The 16,180-nt window shown below is 69.9% G+C and overlaps 1 protein-coding gene across 3 annotated transcripts in view; it reads left to right on the forward strand.

The window, feature by feature from the left end:
* Positions 1 to 16,180, forward strand: part of ADCY7 (adenylate cyclase 7) — a 41,124-nt gene that overhangs the window by 24,333 nt on the left and 611 nt on the right. For 2 of the 3 annotated variants that reach the window (XM_036013516.1, XM_028501859.2), the window contains exons 4-25: positions 291 to 452; positions 1,247 to 1,396; positions 1,709 to 1,857; positions 2,357 to 2,468; positions 4,912 to 5,039; positions 5,830 to 5,988; positions 6,124 to 6,256; positions 8,263 to 8,454; positions 8,775 to 8,809; positions 9,235 to 9,318; positions 9,518 to 9,590; positions 10,224 to 10,321; positions 10,999 to 11,083; positions 11,330 to 11,455; positions 12,055 to 12,147; positions 12,968 to 13,161; positions 13,648 to 13,741; positions 13,922 to 14,077; positions 14,647 to 14,793; positions 15,147 to 15,251; positions 15,562 to 15,676; positions 16,032 to 16,156. In XM_036013516.1, the coding sequence (XP_035869409.1) occupies positions 291 to 452; positions 1,247 to 1,396; positions 1,709 to 1,857; positions 2,357 to 2,468; positions 4,912 to 5,039; positions 5,830 to 5,988; positions 6,124 to 6,256; positions 8,263 to 8,454; positions 8,775 to 8,809; positions 9,235 to 9,318; positions 9,518 to 9,590; positions 10,224 to 10,321; positions 10,999 to 11,083; positions 11,330 to 11,455; positions 12,055 to 12,147; positions 12,968 to 13,161; positions 13,648 to 13,741; positions 13,922 to 14,077; positions 14,647 to 14,793; positions 15,147 to 15,251; positions 15,562 to 15,676; positions 16,032 to 16,156 (2,715 nt within the window). The remainder of the gene's footprint in view (positions 1 to 290; positions 453 to 1,246; positions 1,397 to 1,708; positions 1,858 to 2,356; positions 2,469 to 4,911; positions 5,040 to 5,829; positions 5,989 to 6,123; positions 6,257 to 8,262; positions 8,455 to 8,774; positions 8,810 to 9,234; positions 9,319 to 9,517; positions 9,591 to 10,223; positions 10,322 to 10,998; positions 11,084 to 11,329; positions 11,456 to 12,054; positions 12,148 to 12,967; positions 13,162 to 13,647; positions 13,742 to 13,921; positions 14,078 to 14,646; positions 14,794 to 15,146; positions 15,252 to 15,561; positions 15,677 to 16,031; positions 16,157 to 16,180) is intronic. The other variant, XM_028501860.2, reaches the window with a different exon arrangement.

The following is a 16,180-nucleotide window of genomic DNA, read 5'->3' on the forward strand; positions in this document are numbered from 1 at the left end:
CAGCAGGTGGGGGCTCCCCCCTCCCCCCCCCCCCGGTCACACCCGAGGGGCTGGGGAGGCTCGGCCTTGGCCCAGGCCGTAAATCAGCTCGTAGGAAATGAAGGATCGAGTTGGCCGGTCTGGCCCAGAGGAAGACGGTGACCTCTCCTGCCTCCTCTGGGCATCTGTCACCGTGTCTCCCCTGCAGGGGCCTGGGCTGGCCGGCCTGGTGGGGCTCCGTCTGGGCTGTGTCCTGGGCTGGGGGCGGTGAGGCGGGACCCCGTGCCTCACGCCCCGACGTTCTGCCCCAGGTGCCCTTCTTCCTGTTCGTGATCTTCGTGGCGTACACGCTGCTGCCCTTCAGCATGCGGGGGGCCGTGGCCGTGGGGGTCGTGTCCAGCGTCTCCCACCTCCTGGTGCTGGGCGTTCTGACGGAGGCCTTCTCGTCCCCCAGCGTCCGGGTGGGGCTGCAGGTGAGGGGCTCCAGGCAGCCTGGGGGGGGACTGGGGTTCAGGTTGTGGGCAGCCAGGCCCGTGGGGGGGGGACAGGGGTGAGCCGGCCCCGAAGCCTGGGGGCGGAGTGTGCAGGCCGACAGCCCTCAGGGCAGGCTTCCTCGGGAGGCCCCCCCTCACTGCCCCCCCCCCCCGCCACTGCCCCCGGAAGGAGCCTGGCCTGTGGTCTTTGCTGGTGCCTGGGAGGCTTGGCCCCTCCCCCATTCCCAGGCCCCTTCCCAGGTGCAGGGCCCTGTCCCTGGGGTCTCACCCTCAGGGCCCTGGCCTGACAGGGCTGGGGACGTCCCTGGACATTCTGCCTGTGTCTTTGTGTTGAGTGAACAAAGTTTGCACACCCTTAGCGGTGACTTACAGGGGCTTCCCTCCTGACTGGGCCCGGTGTCTGCTCCAGGGGGTGGAGGCCAGGCAGCCGGGGGACACTGTACCCCCCACGACAGCCCATGGCACTCCCTCATGGTCTGCGTGGTGCCATGCGCTGCCTCCCCAGCAGCGACCGGCCCCCTGGTCTCGGGGGCCCAGCCCTCCGGACCAGTGAGTGCACGGTGGATGCCGTGTTGGGCCTGTGCCCTGGTCCTGCCATCCCAGCGACTCCCTGCGTGGGCCTCAGTTTCCCTGCCTGCCCCGGGATGGGTGCCCCTCCGTGGGCTGGGGATCAAGGCACGGGCAGGTGTGCCATCCCCGGCTCCCCAAGGGGACGGTGCCCCAGGGGCAGGGACCGAGCCCGACCTGAGCTGCCTGCGCCCGCCCGCCCGCAGCTGCTAGCCAACGCCATCGTCTTCCTGTGCGGGAACCTCTCGGGCGCCTTCCACAAGCACCAGATGCAGGACGCCGCCCGCGACCTCTTCACCTACACGGCCAAGTGCATCCAGATCCGGCGGAAGCTGCGCATCGAGAAGCGCCAGCAGGTGGGGGTCCCGCCTCCCCGCCCGGCCTAGCCGACACCCTGCCCCACGCCCCACGCCCCACACCCCACGCCCCACACCCCATACCCCATGTCCTTTCTCTGTGGACATCGGGCGGCGTGTGCAGGGGGTGCCTGGCGAGATGTGAATGCAGGCCTCACCCCAGGGTGCCGCTGGGGACAGGTGGGGTGGGGTGGCAGACCGAGGCCAGCAGAGGTGGAGGGGGCAGGGGGCAGAGCCAGAGGAAAGGTGTGCAGGCCAAGCCTGGGCCTTGAGATCCCCCCCACCCCCCCACGCCCCGCCCCCCGTGCCCAGGAGAACCTGCTGCTGTCCGTGCTCCCCGCCCACATCTCCATGGGCATGAAGCTGACCATCATCGAGCGCCTCAAGGAGTGCGGGGACCGCCGCCACATGCCCGACAACAACTTCCACAGCCTCTACGTCAAGCGGCACCAGAACGTCAGGTGGGCAGGCCCTCCGGAGGGGTGGGGCGCCCGGCGTCTCCCGGGGGGGCCTCCCTCCCGCCCCTCTGGGCTGTGGGGGCCCCGAGCTCAGGCTTTGGGGCTGGGAGTTGTGGGGCGGAGGGCACGTCCCAGTCCCAGGCAGCCTTAGGCTCCCCGAGCCTCAGTGTGCTCATCTGTAGAATGGGAACCCTGCCGGGGAAGTGGGGGCCACGAAGCACGGGGTAGCTCAGCTCGGAAGTTGGGGTGAGGGTGAACCCCCACCCGGGGGAGGAGAGGGCAGTTGCCAGGTGCCAGCACACTCACCCTCGAGAGCGCCGCCCAGCACCTGCACGCGGTTTGCCTCCGCCGGAACCCTCCGGAACTCTGTGAGGTCTTTGGGGCCGGAGCACCCCTCCTGTCCCCGGGAGGCCTCAGAGTAGTGGGGGTGACTGGGGCTCCGCCCGGCCCCCGTGTCCCACGGGGCCGGCGCTGACCCTCCCGCTGGCCCCCCCGCCCCCAGCATCCTCTATGCCGACATCGTGGGCTTCACGCGGCTGGCCAGCGACTGCTCCCCCAAAGAGCTGGTGGTGATGCTGAACGAGCTCTTCGGCAAGTTTGACCAGATCGCCAAGGTGAGCCTGCCGGCCATGCCGCCGCCCCTCCCCTCTGCAGGGGGTGCAGTCAGGAGCCCCTCCCGTGGGGTCCCGGGGTGTCCTGGGCCTGGCGCCGTGCAGGGGGCGGGATTTTAGCCTTCAGTCAGCAAACGCTCTCGAATGCTTTAGGAGGTGGAGGTCGAGTGGTGGCTGAGGCGGCTAGTGCTGTCCCCCGGAATGTGAGGCCAGTGGGGAGACTGAGAGTCCACGGCGGGGCGGGGGGCGGGCCCAGGGGCTCAGAGCTCAGGTGTGGGCTCCTGTCCACGCCCGGGCGGCTTCGCGTGCAGAGGACCAGCTCTGGCCCGCACGGGGGGGGGAGGAAATCGTCACGGCCAGAGCTCTTCAGTCCTGAGAGGGACTGCGGTGTCCGGAGTGGGCTCTGTCTCTGGAGATGAGACTCCCGTCACAGGGGTAACCAAATTGTAGTTGGACACCACTGACCGACGGTGCCCTGGCGGACTGTCCCGTGCTGTGTGACTCCCCGGGGGTTGGGGACGGAGTGACTCGGCGGGTCTGTCTCGCCCGTAGCCTGCCTTCGTGATTGCTCCTGCACCGCCAGGTGGGAGTTCCCCGGAGGCTGGGCCTTCCGTGGGGCAGGGGCCAGGGCCTCGGGCCACAGCTGGCCCTCTCCCTGCCGCGGAGCCCAAGGGCCTCTGTGCCCTCTTGGACGCAGCCCACCCTCCCCCTCCCCCCCCCCCCCCCCCCCCCCCTGGGGCGGCCCCAGGCGGCAGCCCCATCTTACAGACGGGGGCAGGAAGGCTGTGGCAGGCGGCAGCCCCCCAGCTGAGAGCCAGGCAGGGCCAGGCCCAGCCTCTTCTCCGGCCAGCGGTGGCTCCCAGGACTGTGACTCCCTGGGGAGACGGCCTGCCCTCCGAGGTGTCACGTCACGTCTGGGCTCAGGACCCCACTGCCCCCCCCACGGCTGCAGGTGTCTTCATTGTGTCAGAGGCCAAGGAGCAGCCTCGGGGTGTGGGCTCCTGGAAAACCCCGAGGCGAGGTGGGGAGGGGCGGGGCAGGGCGGGGCGGGGTCCCCTGAGGTCGGCCAGCCTGTGCCTGACCCTCTGAGCAGCGGGCCCTGACCTGTGTGTGGGCGTCGTTGGGCCCTCCCCCGACTTCCTGCTGCTTTCCAGGAAAGCCGTTTCCTCCTCCAGTCCAAGGGCCAGGCGGCCTAGAGGTTAGCGTGGGCCAGGCGGGGCCCTGCAGGGTGCAGCGGGCCTGGACTCAGGTGGGGCTGCTGGAGCGGGGTGTAGAAAGGGGGCCGCTCAGAAAGGTGTGACGGGTGCAGGGACCTGGATGGAGGGACAGTGTCCCCTGGGTCAGGGACGCAGGGCCGTCACCACCCGGTGTGGGAGGGGGAGGGAGCGGGCACTTGACCCGGAGACAGAGGAGGCCTCGGCTGCAGGAGGGCAGCCGGCCCTGGGGGTCCCGCGGGAGAGCGGGGGCAGCAGTGCCCCAGCCCCCGCCTCCTTCCCCGCCAAGCTGCTTGCGGAGGCCCCCCTGGGGGCTCGGGGTGGGCAGAGCGTGCAGCACGGGGCTCCCTGTTCATGTCCCCGAAACCCCATGCCCGGGGTCTTGGTGCGTGTGTGGCCACCTTTGCTGAGGGCTTGTGGAGGGGAGGGTCTAGTGGCCACAGAAGCACCTCAGATGGGACAATCAGATAGCTGGTCTGGGCCTCCCCGCCCCCTTACCCCCCGTGGGCATTTTCCCATGTGACTCAGCCTCTCTTGCCCCCCTGTTTCTGCTCTGCCCTCGGCCCATACCCCACACCCCAAACCCTGCCGCCCGAGCAGCACAGCCACCTCCCTGTCTTCCCTACCGACTCGATCCATGATCCACGTCAGCTGCACGGACTGCCGTGCAGCCGTGGCGGTCTGGCCCCAGGGCCTTTGCACGTGCTGCTCCCTCCTTCCTTCCCCTGGACCGCTCTTCCTCCGGACACTGCTGTGGCTCGCCCCTCGGTTTTCTAGGTCTTCGCTCCGATGTCACCTTCTCCACGAGGCATTCCCTGGCCTCCTGGAAACTTCCACTCCCCTCCCTGGCCTGACCTCCCCCCTCAGCCCTTATCCCCATGGGGTGTCTAAGATTTCGTCCGGCGTAGGGCCCGGTCCTGCCCACCAGTGTGTGAACCCCACGGCTGCGGGGAGTCTTGTCTCTGTTCACTGCTGCACCCCCGTGCCCGGGGTGGGCACTCAGTAGGTGCTCAAACATTGCAGGGATGAGGGAAACACAGGGAGCGCCGCCTCCAGGGGTGTTTGGGTGCTTGGTGCTTGGCATCCCCCCTGGAGGGTCCCCCAGGCCCCCCCATCCTTTCAGCAGGCCCAGGAGCGGCTCCTGGTAGCTCACACCCCAGGAGGGAGCCCCTGGCTGGGAAGCGGGGTGGCCGCCTGTGTGACCCCTGACCCCTGCTGACCTCGCCCCGCAGGCCAACGAGTGCATGCGCATTAAGATCCTAGGCGACTGCTACTACTGCGTGTCGGGCCTGCCCGTGTCGCTGCCCACCCACGCCCGCAACTGCGTGAAGATGGGGCTGGACATGTGCGAGGCCATCAAGTAGGTGCCGCGGGCGTGTCCGACCCCCGGGGGCTGTCCCTGCCACGGAGGCCTCCCTCCCACCCACCAGCCTCCACACCCCACCAGCCTCCACACCCCTGGAGCGCCTCTGGGGCCCCCCTGAAGCTCTGCCCACCTGACCTCAGGCAGCCTCCGCCCCCAGGATGCATGGCGGTTGTGCGGTCCCCTCCCGCTCCCTCTGCCTTTGGCCCTGGCGGGCGTGTCTGGCCCCGGCTGCGCCCCGATCGTCATTCTCAGAGGGCCCCCGAGGCCTGCTCCTGCTGGGGGCGCCCCGTGCCCCGGGGAAGGCCTCACTTGGGCTCTTCGCCCTGAGTGATGCTGCCAGCGCCTGACCCCCAGACCCCACCCTGTGCCTGGAGAAGGCCCCCAAAGGCTGGCCCCTGCGACCTTGGTGTCTGGGGGTTTGGAGGGTCCCCCCCCGGGCCCCCAGCAGCCTTCCCGAACCCGGGTGGGGAACACCCAGGGATGGCACTTTCAGGGTCTTCGGTGTGTGAGCTGCAGAGACAGATGACACTTGGAATTGCCGCCTCCTCCAGCCTCTGACCTTGGGGTGGCCACGCCCCTTTGCGCACTCGCCGGGGATGGGGCGCTGAGCCCCTTCCAGGGGGCAGCCCCCCGGGGCCCAGGGCGTCCCTACACCCTCCCCCACCACCCCGCTCTGCCCCGTCCCATGCTGGGACCTCGAGCCCGCCCTGGGTGGGGTTCACAGGCCCCCCCCCCCAGCAGCCCCGGCTGGGCCAAGGTGACCCCACCTCCCCCGCCCCCTCAGGCAGGTGCGGGAGGCCACGGGCGTGGACATCAGCATGCGCGTGGGCGTCCACTCGGGGAACGTGCTGTGTGGCGTCATCGGGCTGCGCAAGTGGCAGTATGACGTGTGGTCCCACGACGTGTCCCTCGCCAACCGGATGGAGGCGGCTGGAGTCCCGGGGTGAGGCTGGCCGGCGCCTCTGGGCTTGGGGGGGGGGGTCACGGTGGGGTCAGAGGTGGAGGCAGTGACCTGGAGGCGTGGGGAGCCGGCCGGGGCTCCCGTCTGCTGGGCTCGGGCTGACCCGCGTCTCCCCAGCCGGGTGCACATCACGGAGGCGACGCTGAGCCACCTGGACAAGGCGTACGAGGTGGAGGACGGGCACGGGCAGCAGCGGGACCCCTACCTGAAGGAGATGAACATCCGCACCTACCTGGTCATCGACCCCCGGGTACGAGGGCTCGGACACAGCGGGCGGGGGCGCCCGCACCTGGGGGAGAGCCCCGGGGCGGGGGAGAGAGGGGCAGAGGCCTGCCCGGGGTGGGAGTGAGCTCCCCGTTACCAGCTACGGTGCCAACGTCCCTGGGGCCTCAGTGTTCGTCCCCTGAGAAATGGGCGTGACAGCAGCGCCCCCCAAGGGAGGACCACTGGTCTGAGTGAAGCCCTCACTGCCGCCCAGGCGCATCCTAAACACTCCTGAAAAGTCCCCATGAGGTCACTTTCCATGTGGTTGTCACTCATCTCCCAGTTTTCCAGAGACCCGTTTTAAAAACACTCTGAGACCGACTCAGGACAGCAGGGGTGGCCGTGGGGCCTCAGGGCCGCGGGCCGGTCCTCCATGCGTCCTGGGCTCCGACCTGTGGCGTGGGCCTGCCCGGCCAGTGCCCCCACTTTCATCACGACCCTGTGGTGGCGGAGGCCCCGGGCTGCTCCCAGCCCGCCCCGAGTCCGCCCCGGGAGGCCAGCGCGTCCTGGAGCTGCCGGTGAATCATCCTTGGGGCTCGCTCAAGAATGCCGGCCACGCAGGCTCTCTGGGCTCCCGCTCGTCCGGCCTTGGCCTTGGCCATCTTCAGGGCTGGCCCGCCTGCCCCAGCCCCACCCCCACCCCCAGCCCCAGCCCCAGCCCCAAACCACCACGTGCTCAGTGACAGCGTCTCCTTTGGGGTGTAACTGGGTGCCGATACTGCTTCTGGCGCCCGGCCTCCCACCCCACCTTGTGGAATCTTCTTCGTTCTCGTCGTTAAAACGCAAAAAGCCCTGAGAGCGCATGGTGGAGATTTTTCCGTGGGCCCTGTCCACAGCCGGCACGTCCCCCTCAGTGATGGGGTCTGTGATTTCTTGAGTCCCCACCCCAGGGATGTCTGACGAGACGGGGAGATGGACCAGTGGCCTGCCCCCACGCCAGGGCAGGTGCCCACCGCAGGGCACGGTGCAGCCTGGGGCCCTCGGATGCTCACAATGGCTGGCTCCCACGCCGTTCCCCTGGGGCCAGGCAGACGGGACCCTCTTGGGGTCTAGAAGTCCTTCTATCCCAAAGGGAGGCTGGAAGTTGCCAGAGAAGTTGTGCTGTGGCTGCATGAGTTTGTGGGTGTGGGTGTTGGTGGGGACCCGAGGAGGCAGGGGCTCCCAGGGTGCAGTAGTGTCAGGGGCTGGGGGGACTCGAGAGGGCCCAGGCTTGTTCCTGGTGGCCTTGGGGTCTTTCTCGTCCCCCCCTTTTTCAGTCCTGCCCAGCCCCCCAGCCAGGGAAGGTCCGAGGTATGGTGCCCTTCAGGGCTGGGACCCTGGGGGAGGAGGCAGGGCCGGGCCTGGCTGAGCCACCGCGCCCCTGGCAATGGCCACGGCGGACACGGGGCAGGTGATGGGCCTGTGCTGTGGTTGGGGGCCGCACAGGTGGGAATGGCTAAAATGGTGCCCCAGCGGGTGAGGGGCGGCCCCTTGGTGGGGCGTCTCACTGTCTCTCCGGGTTTCAGCCAGCACCCCGCGCCCCACCAGCTGGTCCCCACAGAAGGGCATGTGCCGGCCACATGCGGGAGGGCGACGCCAGTTGCTTGTCACTTCCAGGGGCCCATCTCCCTGGGGCGCCTTCACGGGCAGGGGCCCCAGGGACAGGGCCTGGTTCCCAGGAGGGCAAGTGGGGCCTTAGGGCTTAGGACCTGCTCCTACGTCTGTGCTCAGGGAGGCGGAGGCACAGGTGCGAGGGCTGTGCACAGGTGTGTGACCTGCCTACTTCCGAGTGCGGAGGGCTGGACCCCACGTTGGGCACACCCCTCCAGCCTAGCCAAGGCGTGCGCTGGGCTTCAGCCAGGCCCCCGGGATGGCAGACGCAGGCGGGGCAGCCGGTGGGCCCCGCGCTCCGGGCCGTGTTGGGTGTCGGGGGCGGGAGGCGAGGGGGGAGACAGACCCTGTCTGTGTCCGAGCCTGTGTCGGACTCTGTCCGTGTGTCTGTCTGTGTGGCAGAGCCAGCAGCCACCCGCACCCAGCCAGCACCTCCCCAAACCCAAGGGGGACGCCACCCTGAAGATGCGGGCGTCGCTGCGCATGACCCGCTACCTCGAGTCCTGGGGGGCCGCGCGGCCCTTCGCCCACCTCAACCACCGCGAGAGCGTCAGCAGCAGCGAGACCCCCGTCCCCAACAGCCGGAAGCTCAAGGTAGGGCCCGTCCTTCGGGCAGCTGGGCGCCGGATGCCCTTCGGAGGGGGCGGCAGAGCCGGGGGCGTGCAGTCCTCCCAGCCGGCCTCGCTGTCCCCACCTGTGCGATGGGCCGGGTCTCTGCCCTCCCTCCCGGGGGCGTGAAGGCACGTGGGCAGTGCCCCAGGATGGCTGGGGCGTCTCCATATCCCCAAGTCCCCAGAGGAGCTCAGCTTTGGTTCAGGCCACCCTGCCCGGGTGTCCGAGGTAGCAGACCCGGACCTAAGACGGACTTCCGGCCCCTGAGCCCGGAGAGTGATGGTCTCTTCTCCTCCCTCCAGGCCATGCCCCTGCGGCGCCACCGGGCCCCCGACAGGTAGGTGTGCGGTTGGTCTCCTCCCCCATCAGTACGTGGCCTGCCTTCCTGGCCAAGTCCTGTCCCGGCCACCTCCTCCAGGCTGGCTGCCCTGACCAGCTTCTTGCAACAAGGGCAGCTCTCGAAGGCCTGGCCCTGACCACGGAGCTTGCCGTGCTTCGGGTCAGAATGTTCTAGAAAACAGAACTGCACGGTGTTTGAGCGCCTGCGGCGTGCCTGCCCAGCGGCCGCGTCTGTCGGAGGGGCTGGTGTGCAGGAGGCCCGGGAGGCGGGCGGCTCTGTTCCCGGTTTCCTGCCGGGCCTTGGCCGCCCTCAGCGGCACCTGCCGGCCCTTGGCCGTCCTGCATGGGGCTCCACGCGGCCACCTCTGTCTGCACAAGTGGGTGCAGGGCCCTGGGCTGACGCCTGTGGGTGTCTGGTTGCAGAGGTGCATCCCCCAAGGGGCGGTCGGAGGACGACTCGGATGACGACGAGATGCTGTCAGCCATCGAGGGGCTCAGCTCCACGCGGTGAGGAGCCTAGACCTCTGCTTGCCCAGCCCCCACAAGTGGGGGCTCCCCGTGTGGCCAGGCCCCCAGTGACCCTGCTTTAGTCCCATCCGTGGGTGCTATTTTCTGTCCCTGGGGCTGCCTCCCGAGGGTGGGGTCCCTGCCGGGGTCTCTGCCCTGCTCCCACCCCTGCCACCCACACCTGCCACCCACCCTGCAGGCCCTGCTGCACGAAGTCTGATGACTTCCACACCTTTGGGTCCATCTTCCTGGAGAAGGGCTTCGAGCGAGAGGTGAGGGCCTGGGGTGGTCCCTGGGGGAGGGCTCTAAGGCCTGGGGGGTGGCACAGGGTGCAGGCCATGGGCAGCTGCACCCCCAGACCTGTTCGGGCAGGTGGGGGCTGTGGGGCCCAGGGGGGCGGTAGGCTCTCAGGGCTGGGTTTGCTCCTTTGCACCAGGGAACCTTGTGGTCTGAGGCCGTGTGACGGAGCCGCGTGCTGGGAGGGTGGTGGTGGGGGGGCGCGGGCAGCAGGGGGTCCCTGCCTGACAATCTGGGGCTCGGCTTGGCCTTACTCCTTGGGGTGAGGACAAGACCCCCTACCCGCCCCAAGTCGCAGCAGCCCTGGAGCCCAGGGCTGGTTCCCGGCCGCAGACCCGGGCTTTAGGCTCTCCGGGGGCCTCAGGAATCAAGAGGGAGACCTGGGCAGGGTGTGTATGCGGGAGGGGAGGTGTGGCCGCTAAAGACGCAACAGGGGCAAGTTGTCCGTTGGTGGTGATGGGACAGCGTCACCTGGGTTGTAGGGAGTGTGTGAGGGTTCTTTAAGGAGGTTCACTTGAGCCGCCCTGCCTTCTGACAAGGGGGGGCAGTGGCCCTGCAGGGGGGGTCTTCGGGGGTCCTAGGCGCTGCTCATGGTCTCTCGCCCCCAGTACCGCCTGGCGCCCATCCCCCGGGTCCGCCACTACTTCGCCTGCGCCAGCCTCATCTTCCTCTGCATCCTGCTGGTGCACGTCCTGCTGATGCCCAGGTGGGTCCGGGCGGGGGGCGGGCGGGGGCCGCTGCTGTGACTCCCCTGGCTGCCTCCGTCCCAGGACGGGACCGGTGTGGCGCCCCCTCACCTGTGCGCACCAGCGCCCAGGCTTTGCTGTAGTGGAGTGTGTTCGCCCCCAGAGCCGCAGGCCCCCCGCTGCTGCCTGCACGGCCTGCAGGCATGTCAGTGTGTGACCCTGCCCCGGCCGTCTGCCCCGCCCTCCTCGCTCTCTTAGCCAGGGGAAACTGAGGCTCACCGGGGGTGCACCCCACTGGGAAGCCTGCTTCTGCACCCAGGGCCCTCGGGGTGTGCTCACGGGCGGTGGGGGGAGGTCAGCCACTGGGCTCCGGGAGGGTGGGGAGGCCCGGGGCCCACGACCACTGTGGTTGGTTCAGGGTGGGTTGCCTAGACGAAACGGCACCACACCCGAGTCCCGTCTCTCACACGCGTGGCTCAGGAAGGGGGGCATGAGGCTGGCCGTGTTTTGGCTGGGCCCGTGTGCTGTTCTCGGGGCACTCGGGCCGGAGTGCAAAGGGCCCCTTGGCTGGGGACAGGCAGCGGTTTGGGGGGGTGGGAGGTGCCCGTGCCCCCGGGACCTGGGACTCCAGGAGGCTCGGCCCTGTGGGCAGTCCCCGGAGCTTAGGCCACCCTCTCCTCTCCTCTCCTCTCTTCAGGACGGCGGCCCTGGGGGTGTCCTTCGGGCTGGTGGCCTGCGTGCTGGGGCTGGTGCTAGGCCTGTGCTTTGCCGACCAGTTCTTGGTGAGTGGGAGGCCCCAGGCAGGGCACCTGCTGGGCCCCAGGGGTGGTGGGCGGGCTGTGGGGGGGCGAGCCGCTGCCTCCTGGACCCTCCCTGGCGAGCTGAGCCCACCTGAGCCCACCTGAGCCCCTGGTCTCAAGGGCAGTTCCTGGGCCCTCCCGACACTTCTCCTGAGAGTTCCACCAGCAGCCGCCCCCACCACCCTGTCCTGGGCCGGAGCCGGCTGACAGGGCCCCGTGGTCCCACAGAGGTGCTGCCCCGCCTGGGGGGTGCTCCGGGCCGTCTCTGAGAAGGTGGAGACCCACCCGCTGCTGCGCGTGTCCCTGGCCGTCCTGACCATCGGCAGCCTGCTCACCGTGGCCATCGTTAACCTGGTGCGTCCTGGGCGGGGCGAGCCGGCCCTGGCCCTGGGGCCCCTAGATCCGAGACCCCCCCCACCCCAGAGTCTTGTTGCCTAAAAGCCACAGGTGGGGCGCCCCCCTCCAGGGCCCCGAGGCCAGGCTGGGGAGGTTCAGTGGCCGGGGAGAGCTTGGGGCCCCACTGAGGCCCTGAAGCGCACGCCCTCGGCACCCCACCCTTCCTTCCCGGTCCCCCTGAGGCACAAGCTGGGGGGCACAGGGCCCCTGCATTGGCCGTGATCACGTGCTCTGGGCCGCAGGCTGGTCCCGCTGGGCCCCCCTGCCCCACGTGTAGAGCCAGGGTCTGTCCCCACACAGGAGACTCTGACCACCTTGCTCAGGGGCCCCTGCCGGGTCGTGGTCGCCTCAAGCTCAGGGTGGTGCCCGAGTGTCTGTCCCTGACGCCCTTCTCTCCCCAGCCCTCCCCGCCGTGGGGAGCTGGGGGCCCGGCAGCTCTGGGCCGGCTTGGGGCCGGGTCTGGCGGACACACCTGTGCCGCTCCCAGGGCCCGTGGGCCTGGCCCTGGGCGGCCCGGCAGGTCCTGACCGCCCGTCACGGGCCTGTCTCCTCCGCAGCCGTTGCTGCCTCCCCTGGCCCCGGGGCTGCCAGTGGGGAACCAGACGAGGGCCCTGGGCAGCGGGGATGGGACCCCGTGCGAGCTCCTCCCGGTGAGTGTGCCTGCCCTGGGTGCCCGGGCCGTGGGGGACCCACGGGGGCTGTGCTGGGGACCACGGGGGTCTGGGTGTGGGCACACCGGTCCAGGGCGTGCGAGTGGAAGCCCCCCACGCTGGTGTGAGTGTCCTGACCCCCAGGCTCTGGGTGGCTGCTAGGGCTTCCATTTCGATGACCGGGAAGCGGCTCGGGGAGGTTGCCATCCGTCATGGGGCTGGGACCGGGCCCTCGGCAGGCTGACGCCGGAAGCCCCCCAGCAGGGTGAAGGCTGTGGGACTCCGGGGGGACGGCGGCAAACTGAGCTGCTCCCTGAAGGGCCAGAAGGTGACGGGGGGCGGGCAGGGGGCAGGGCAGTGAGGAGAAGCGAGGGCTGTAGTGGGAACGGGTTTCAGCGGTTGGGTGAGGAAGTGGCCAGCGGCAGGTCTGGGCCGGCCCGGGCGCGGGGCTGGGTCTGGGTGCTGGGGGCAGCGGGGCCCCCACACGTGACCCGGAGCTGAGAGCAGCGTGGGCCGGGATGCGTTCCCGGAAGGGCGGGCTCGTGGCCGGGAGGCTGTCAAGGCCAAGGCGTGTGCCCGGCACTCCCTGCCCTTGTCACGTCTGCACACCCGGGCGTTTTATTGCACCGGTTTCCTTTAAACGAGCCCGCTTGCCGGAAGGGAAAGTGAAATTGCGGTGCAAACGACACGGTGGCGGGAAGTTGGGACGGGAGGTGGGGGACCCACGGGCTCTTCGTCGTCCCTGAGCCGCGCAGGCCGGCCCGGGAGGCGGCTCCCCGAGGAGGGAGATGGAGGGGGTGACCCTGCCCCGTGTCCCCAGTATTACACCTGCAGCTGCGTGCTGGCCTTCGTCGCCTGCTCCGTCTTCCTGCGCATGAGCCTGGAGCTGAAGGTGCTGCTGCTGACGGTGGCCTTGGTGGCCTACCTGGTGCTCTTCCACGTCTCCCGGTGCGCCCAGCGGGGCTGCTGCGGCCTCGGCCTGGGCACCCTCGGCGAGACCAACGCCACCCTCAGGTGGGCCCCGAGTCGCTCACCGCGGGACCCCGGTCCCCCGCCCACTGTGATGGGGGCCCACGGTAGCACCTGTCCCCCAGGAAGGGCTGGCGTGCGCACCGTGCTGGGGAGTCGGGGCCTCTCCCGGGTGGAGAGGAGGGCCGGGCCCGTCTCGAATAGAAGGCTGGCGCGTGAGCCCCAGCACAGAGCCTGCCCGCGGGGTCTGGCTGGCACCCGCTAACTCCTGCTGCTGCTGCTGCCTGGGGGCTCTCTCTTCGGAGGGGCTGGTCCTCACCACGCAGGTGTGAGCTCAGCTGTCACCTTGGGGAGTCCTCCCCATACCCCCCCAGCCCCGTTTCTCTGCACGAAGTTCTCTCGCGTCTTGTTTACCGTCTGCACTTGGAGCGCTGAGGGCCCGTCCCTGTGGCTCTCCCCTGGGTGCAGGCGGTCCCCCCGCCCCGCATGTGGGGCCTGGCAATGACCCCGCCCTCCCCCTCCCTCCCCCAGCAGCCCCCCGGCCTGTGCGTGCAGGGACCTGAAGACCACGATCAGCTTCTACCTGGTCCTCTTCTACGTGACCCTCGTCATGCTCTCCAGACAGGTGAGCCTGCGGAGCGCCCGCCGCATCCCTTGCTCTGCGGAGCTCACCCGCCCTCCTTGTGTGTGTGTGTGTGTGGGGGGGGGGGGTGGGCTGCCTCCCCCCCATGAAGCACAGCCCTGCGGGGAAGCCCCGCCCCCGGCCCGCACCGCACGCTCACGGGGGCCGGGCCGCCGCCCGCAGATCGACTACTACTGCCGCCTGGACTGCCTGTGGAAGAAGAAGTTCAAGAAGGAGCGCGAGGAGTTCGAGACCATGGAGAGCGTGAACCGCCTCCTCCTGGAGAACGTGCTGCCGGCCCACGTGGCGGCCCACTTCGTGGGCGACAAGCTGGACGAGGTGGGGTGTGGGGCCGGGCCGCGGGGGTCATAGCTACAGGACACAGACTTCCCGTGGTGTGGGCCTCGCCTGTGTGCCCGGGGACAGTGCGAGTGGCAGCTGCAGGGACACGGGCTGCGGAGCCAGGGGGCCTGGGTGGGCGGGACGCCCCACCCCCCAGGCCTTGGGTTCTGCGCCTGGAAACCTCGGCCCAGGCACTCGCCGGGCGGGATGGCGCAGGGCTCCGGTGTGGCCGGCGTCCGTGATCCGGGCCACGTGTGACGAAGGCGTGCCTTTGCCAGTCCCCAGCAGCGATGTCACGGAGAACCCGCCTCCTGACTGCTGCCTTTCCCCTGCCTTCCCCCGGGGTTCCCAGCCCCGCACCGCAGGCTCAGGGTGATTTAGAGCAAAAGGCCAGCCCGAGCCTGACACCACCCCCCTGCCCCCCTGACTCCGAGAGCCTCTCCGAAGGGCCCAGCCCATGGAGGGACTCTCCTGGGCCGCCAGGCTGAGGACCGCCCCGGGCCTCCTGGGGAGCCCCCTGGGCGAGGCCGGGTGGGCGCCCTGAGGCCTGTCCCCCTCGCCCCCAGGACTGGTACCATCAGTCCTACGACTGTGTCTGCGTCATGTTCGCCTCCGTGCCGGAGTTCAAGGTGTTCTACACGGAGTGCGACGTCAACAAGGAGGGGCTGGAGTGCTTGCGCCTGCTCAACGAGATCATCGCCGACTTCGACGAGGTGCGGCCCCGGCCGGCGGGTGGGCGGGCGGGTAGAGGGGCGTCCTGCGCCCCAGGGGGCAAATGCCCGCTGCCCCCGGTGGCTTTCTGGTTGTTCCGGGTGAGCGGTCGGCCCCTCTGCGACAGGAGGCTGCCCGAGGGTGGCCTCGGGTCCTCATTGAGCAGTGGCTTACAACCCAGCCTGTGCGGCCGACGGTCCTGAGCAGGGGGCTGCGGAGCAAGAGCCCGGGAGAGCGGAAGGGGCGGCGGGTGGGCGGATGGGAGGCGTGGGGGGGCTCTGGCCCCCAGCAGGAACCCAGGGCAGGCCTGCCTGCTGCGTGCGACTGTCACGGCCCTGCCCCCTCTGTCCCGCAGCTGCTGCTGAAGCCCAAGTTCAGCAGTGTGGAGAAGATCAAGACCATCGGCAGCACCTACATGGCGGCCGCCGGGCTCAGCGGGCCCTCTGGGCAGGAGAACCAGGTACTGGGTCCGGGGGCCTGGAGTCCCAGCCCCCAAGGTGAAATCGAGCAGCTCCCAGACCTGTCATGTCAGCGAGGGTCCCTCCCAGGCCCTGACCTGCGTGTGTGGGGGGCTGTCAGCAGTGAGGGGGCAGGTCCCGGGCCCCCGGCAAGAGCCTCTGGCACATCTCTGCCTGAGACAGCACCTCCCGCAGGCCTCGTGCCCACGGGGTGCGGCGGGTCGGGGCTCCCTGAGCGTCCACCGGGCCTGGTCGAGGCAGGAGGACGGGGGTGGCCCGCCGCAGCCCCGGGGACAGTGCTCTGTCCCGCAGGACCTGGAGCGGCAGCGCGCACACATCGGCATCATGGTGGAGTTCAGCATCGCCCTGATGAGCAAGCTGGACGGCATCAACCGGCACTCCTTCAACTCCTTTCGCCTGCGCGTCGGTGAGGCCCTGACAGGCTCTGCAGCCCCCTCTGCCTCGGTTCAGTCGTGACCCATTCCCACAGAAAGTGGGCGGCCCCCACCGTGGGCTGCCGGGCCCTGCTCAGAGCCCGTGTGCTTGGTTAGGAGGCGAGCAGACGCCGGAGCGGTGGACGCGGCCCGGGCTCGGGCAGTGCCGCCAGGTCTGCGAAGCAGGCGCTGCGCCAGGCTTGGGGAGCCCAGGAGCCTGCGCCCACCTTCCTCTAGCTGCTCCGCGGGTGCCTTCTGGGGTGGGCGGTGGAGTCTGTGCCCCCCCCCCCCCCCCGGGAAGCCGGAGGCGCGGTCCCCATGACCTGACGGCTGGGAACGCCCCTCTAGGCATCAACCACGGGCCTGTGATCGCCGGCGTGATCGGGGCGCGGAAGCCCCAGTACGACATCTGGGGCAACACGGTCAACGTGGCCAGCAGGATGGAGAGCACCGGCGAGCTCGGGAAGATCCAGGTGAGCCCCTGGCCGGGGACGCTC

This window comes from Phyllostomus discolor, chromosome 12, assembly GCF_004126475.2.
Source record: "Phyllostomus discolor isolate MPI-MPIP mPhyDis1 chromosome 12, mPhyDis1.pri.v3, whole genome shotgun sequence".
NCBI classification, from domain to species: domain Eukaryota; kingdom Metazoa; phylum Chordata; class Mammalia; order Chiroptera; family Phyllostomidae; genus Phyllostomus; species Phyllostomus discolor.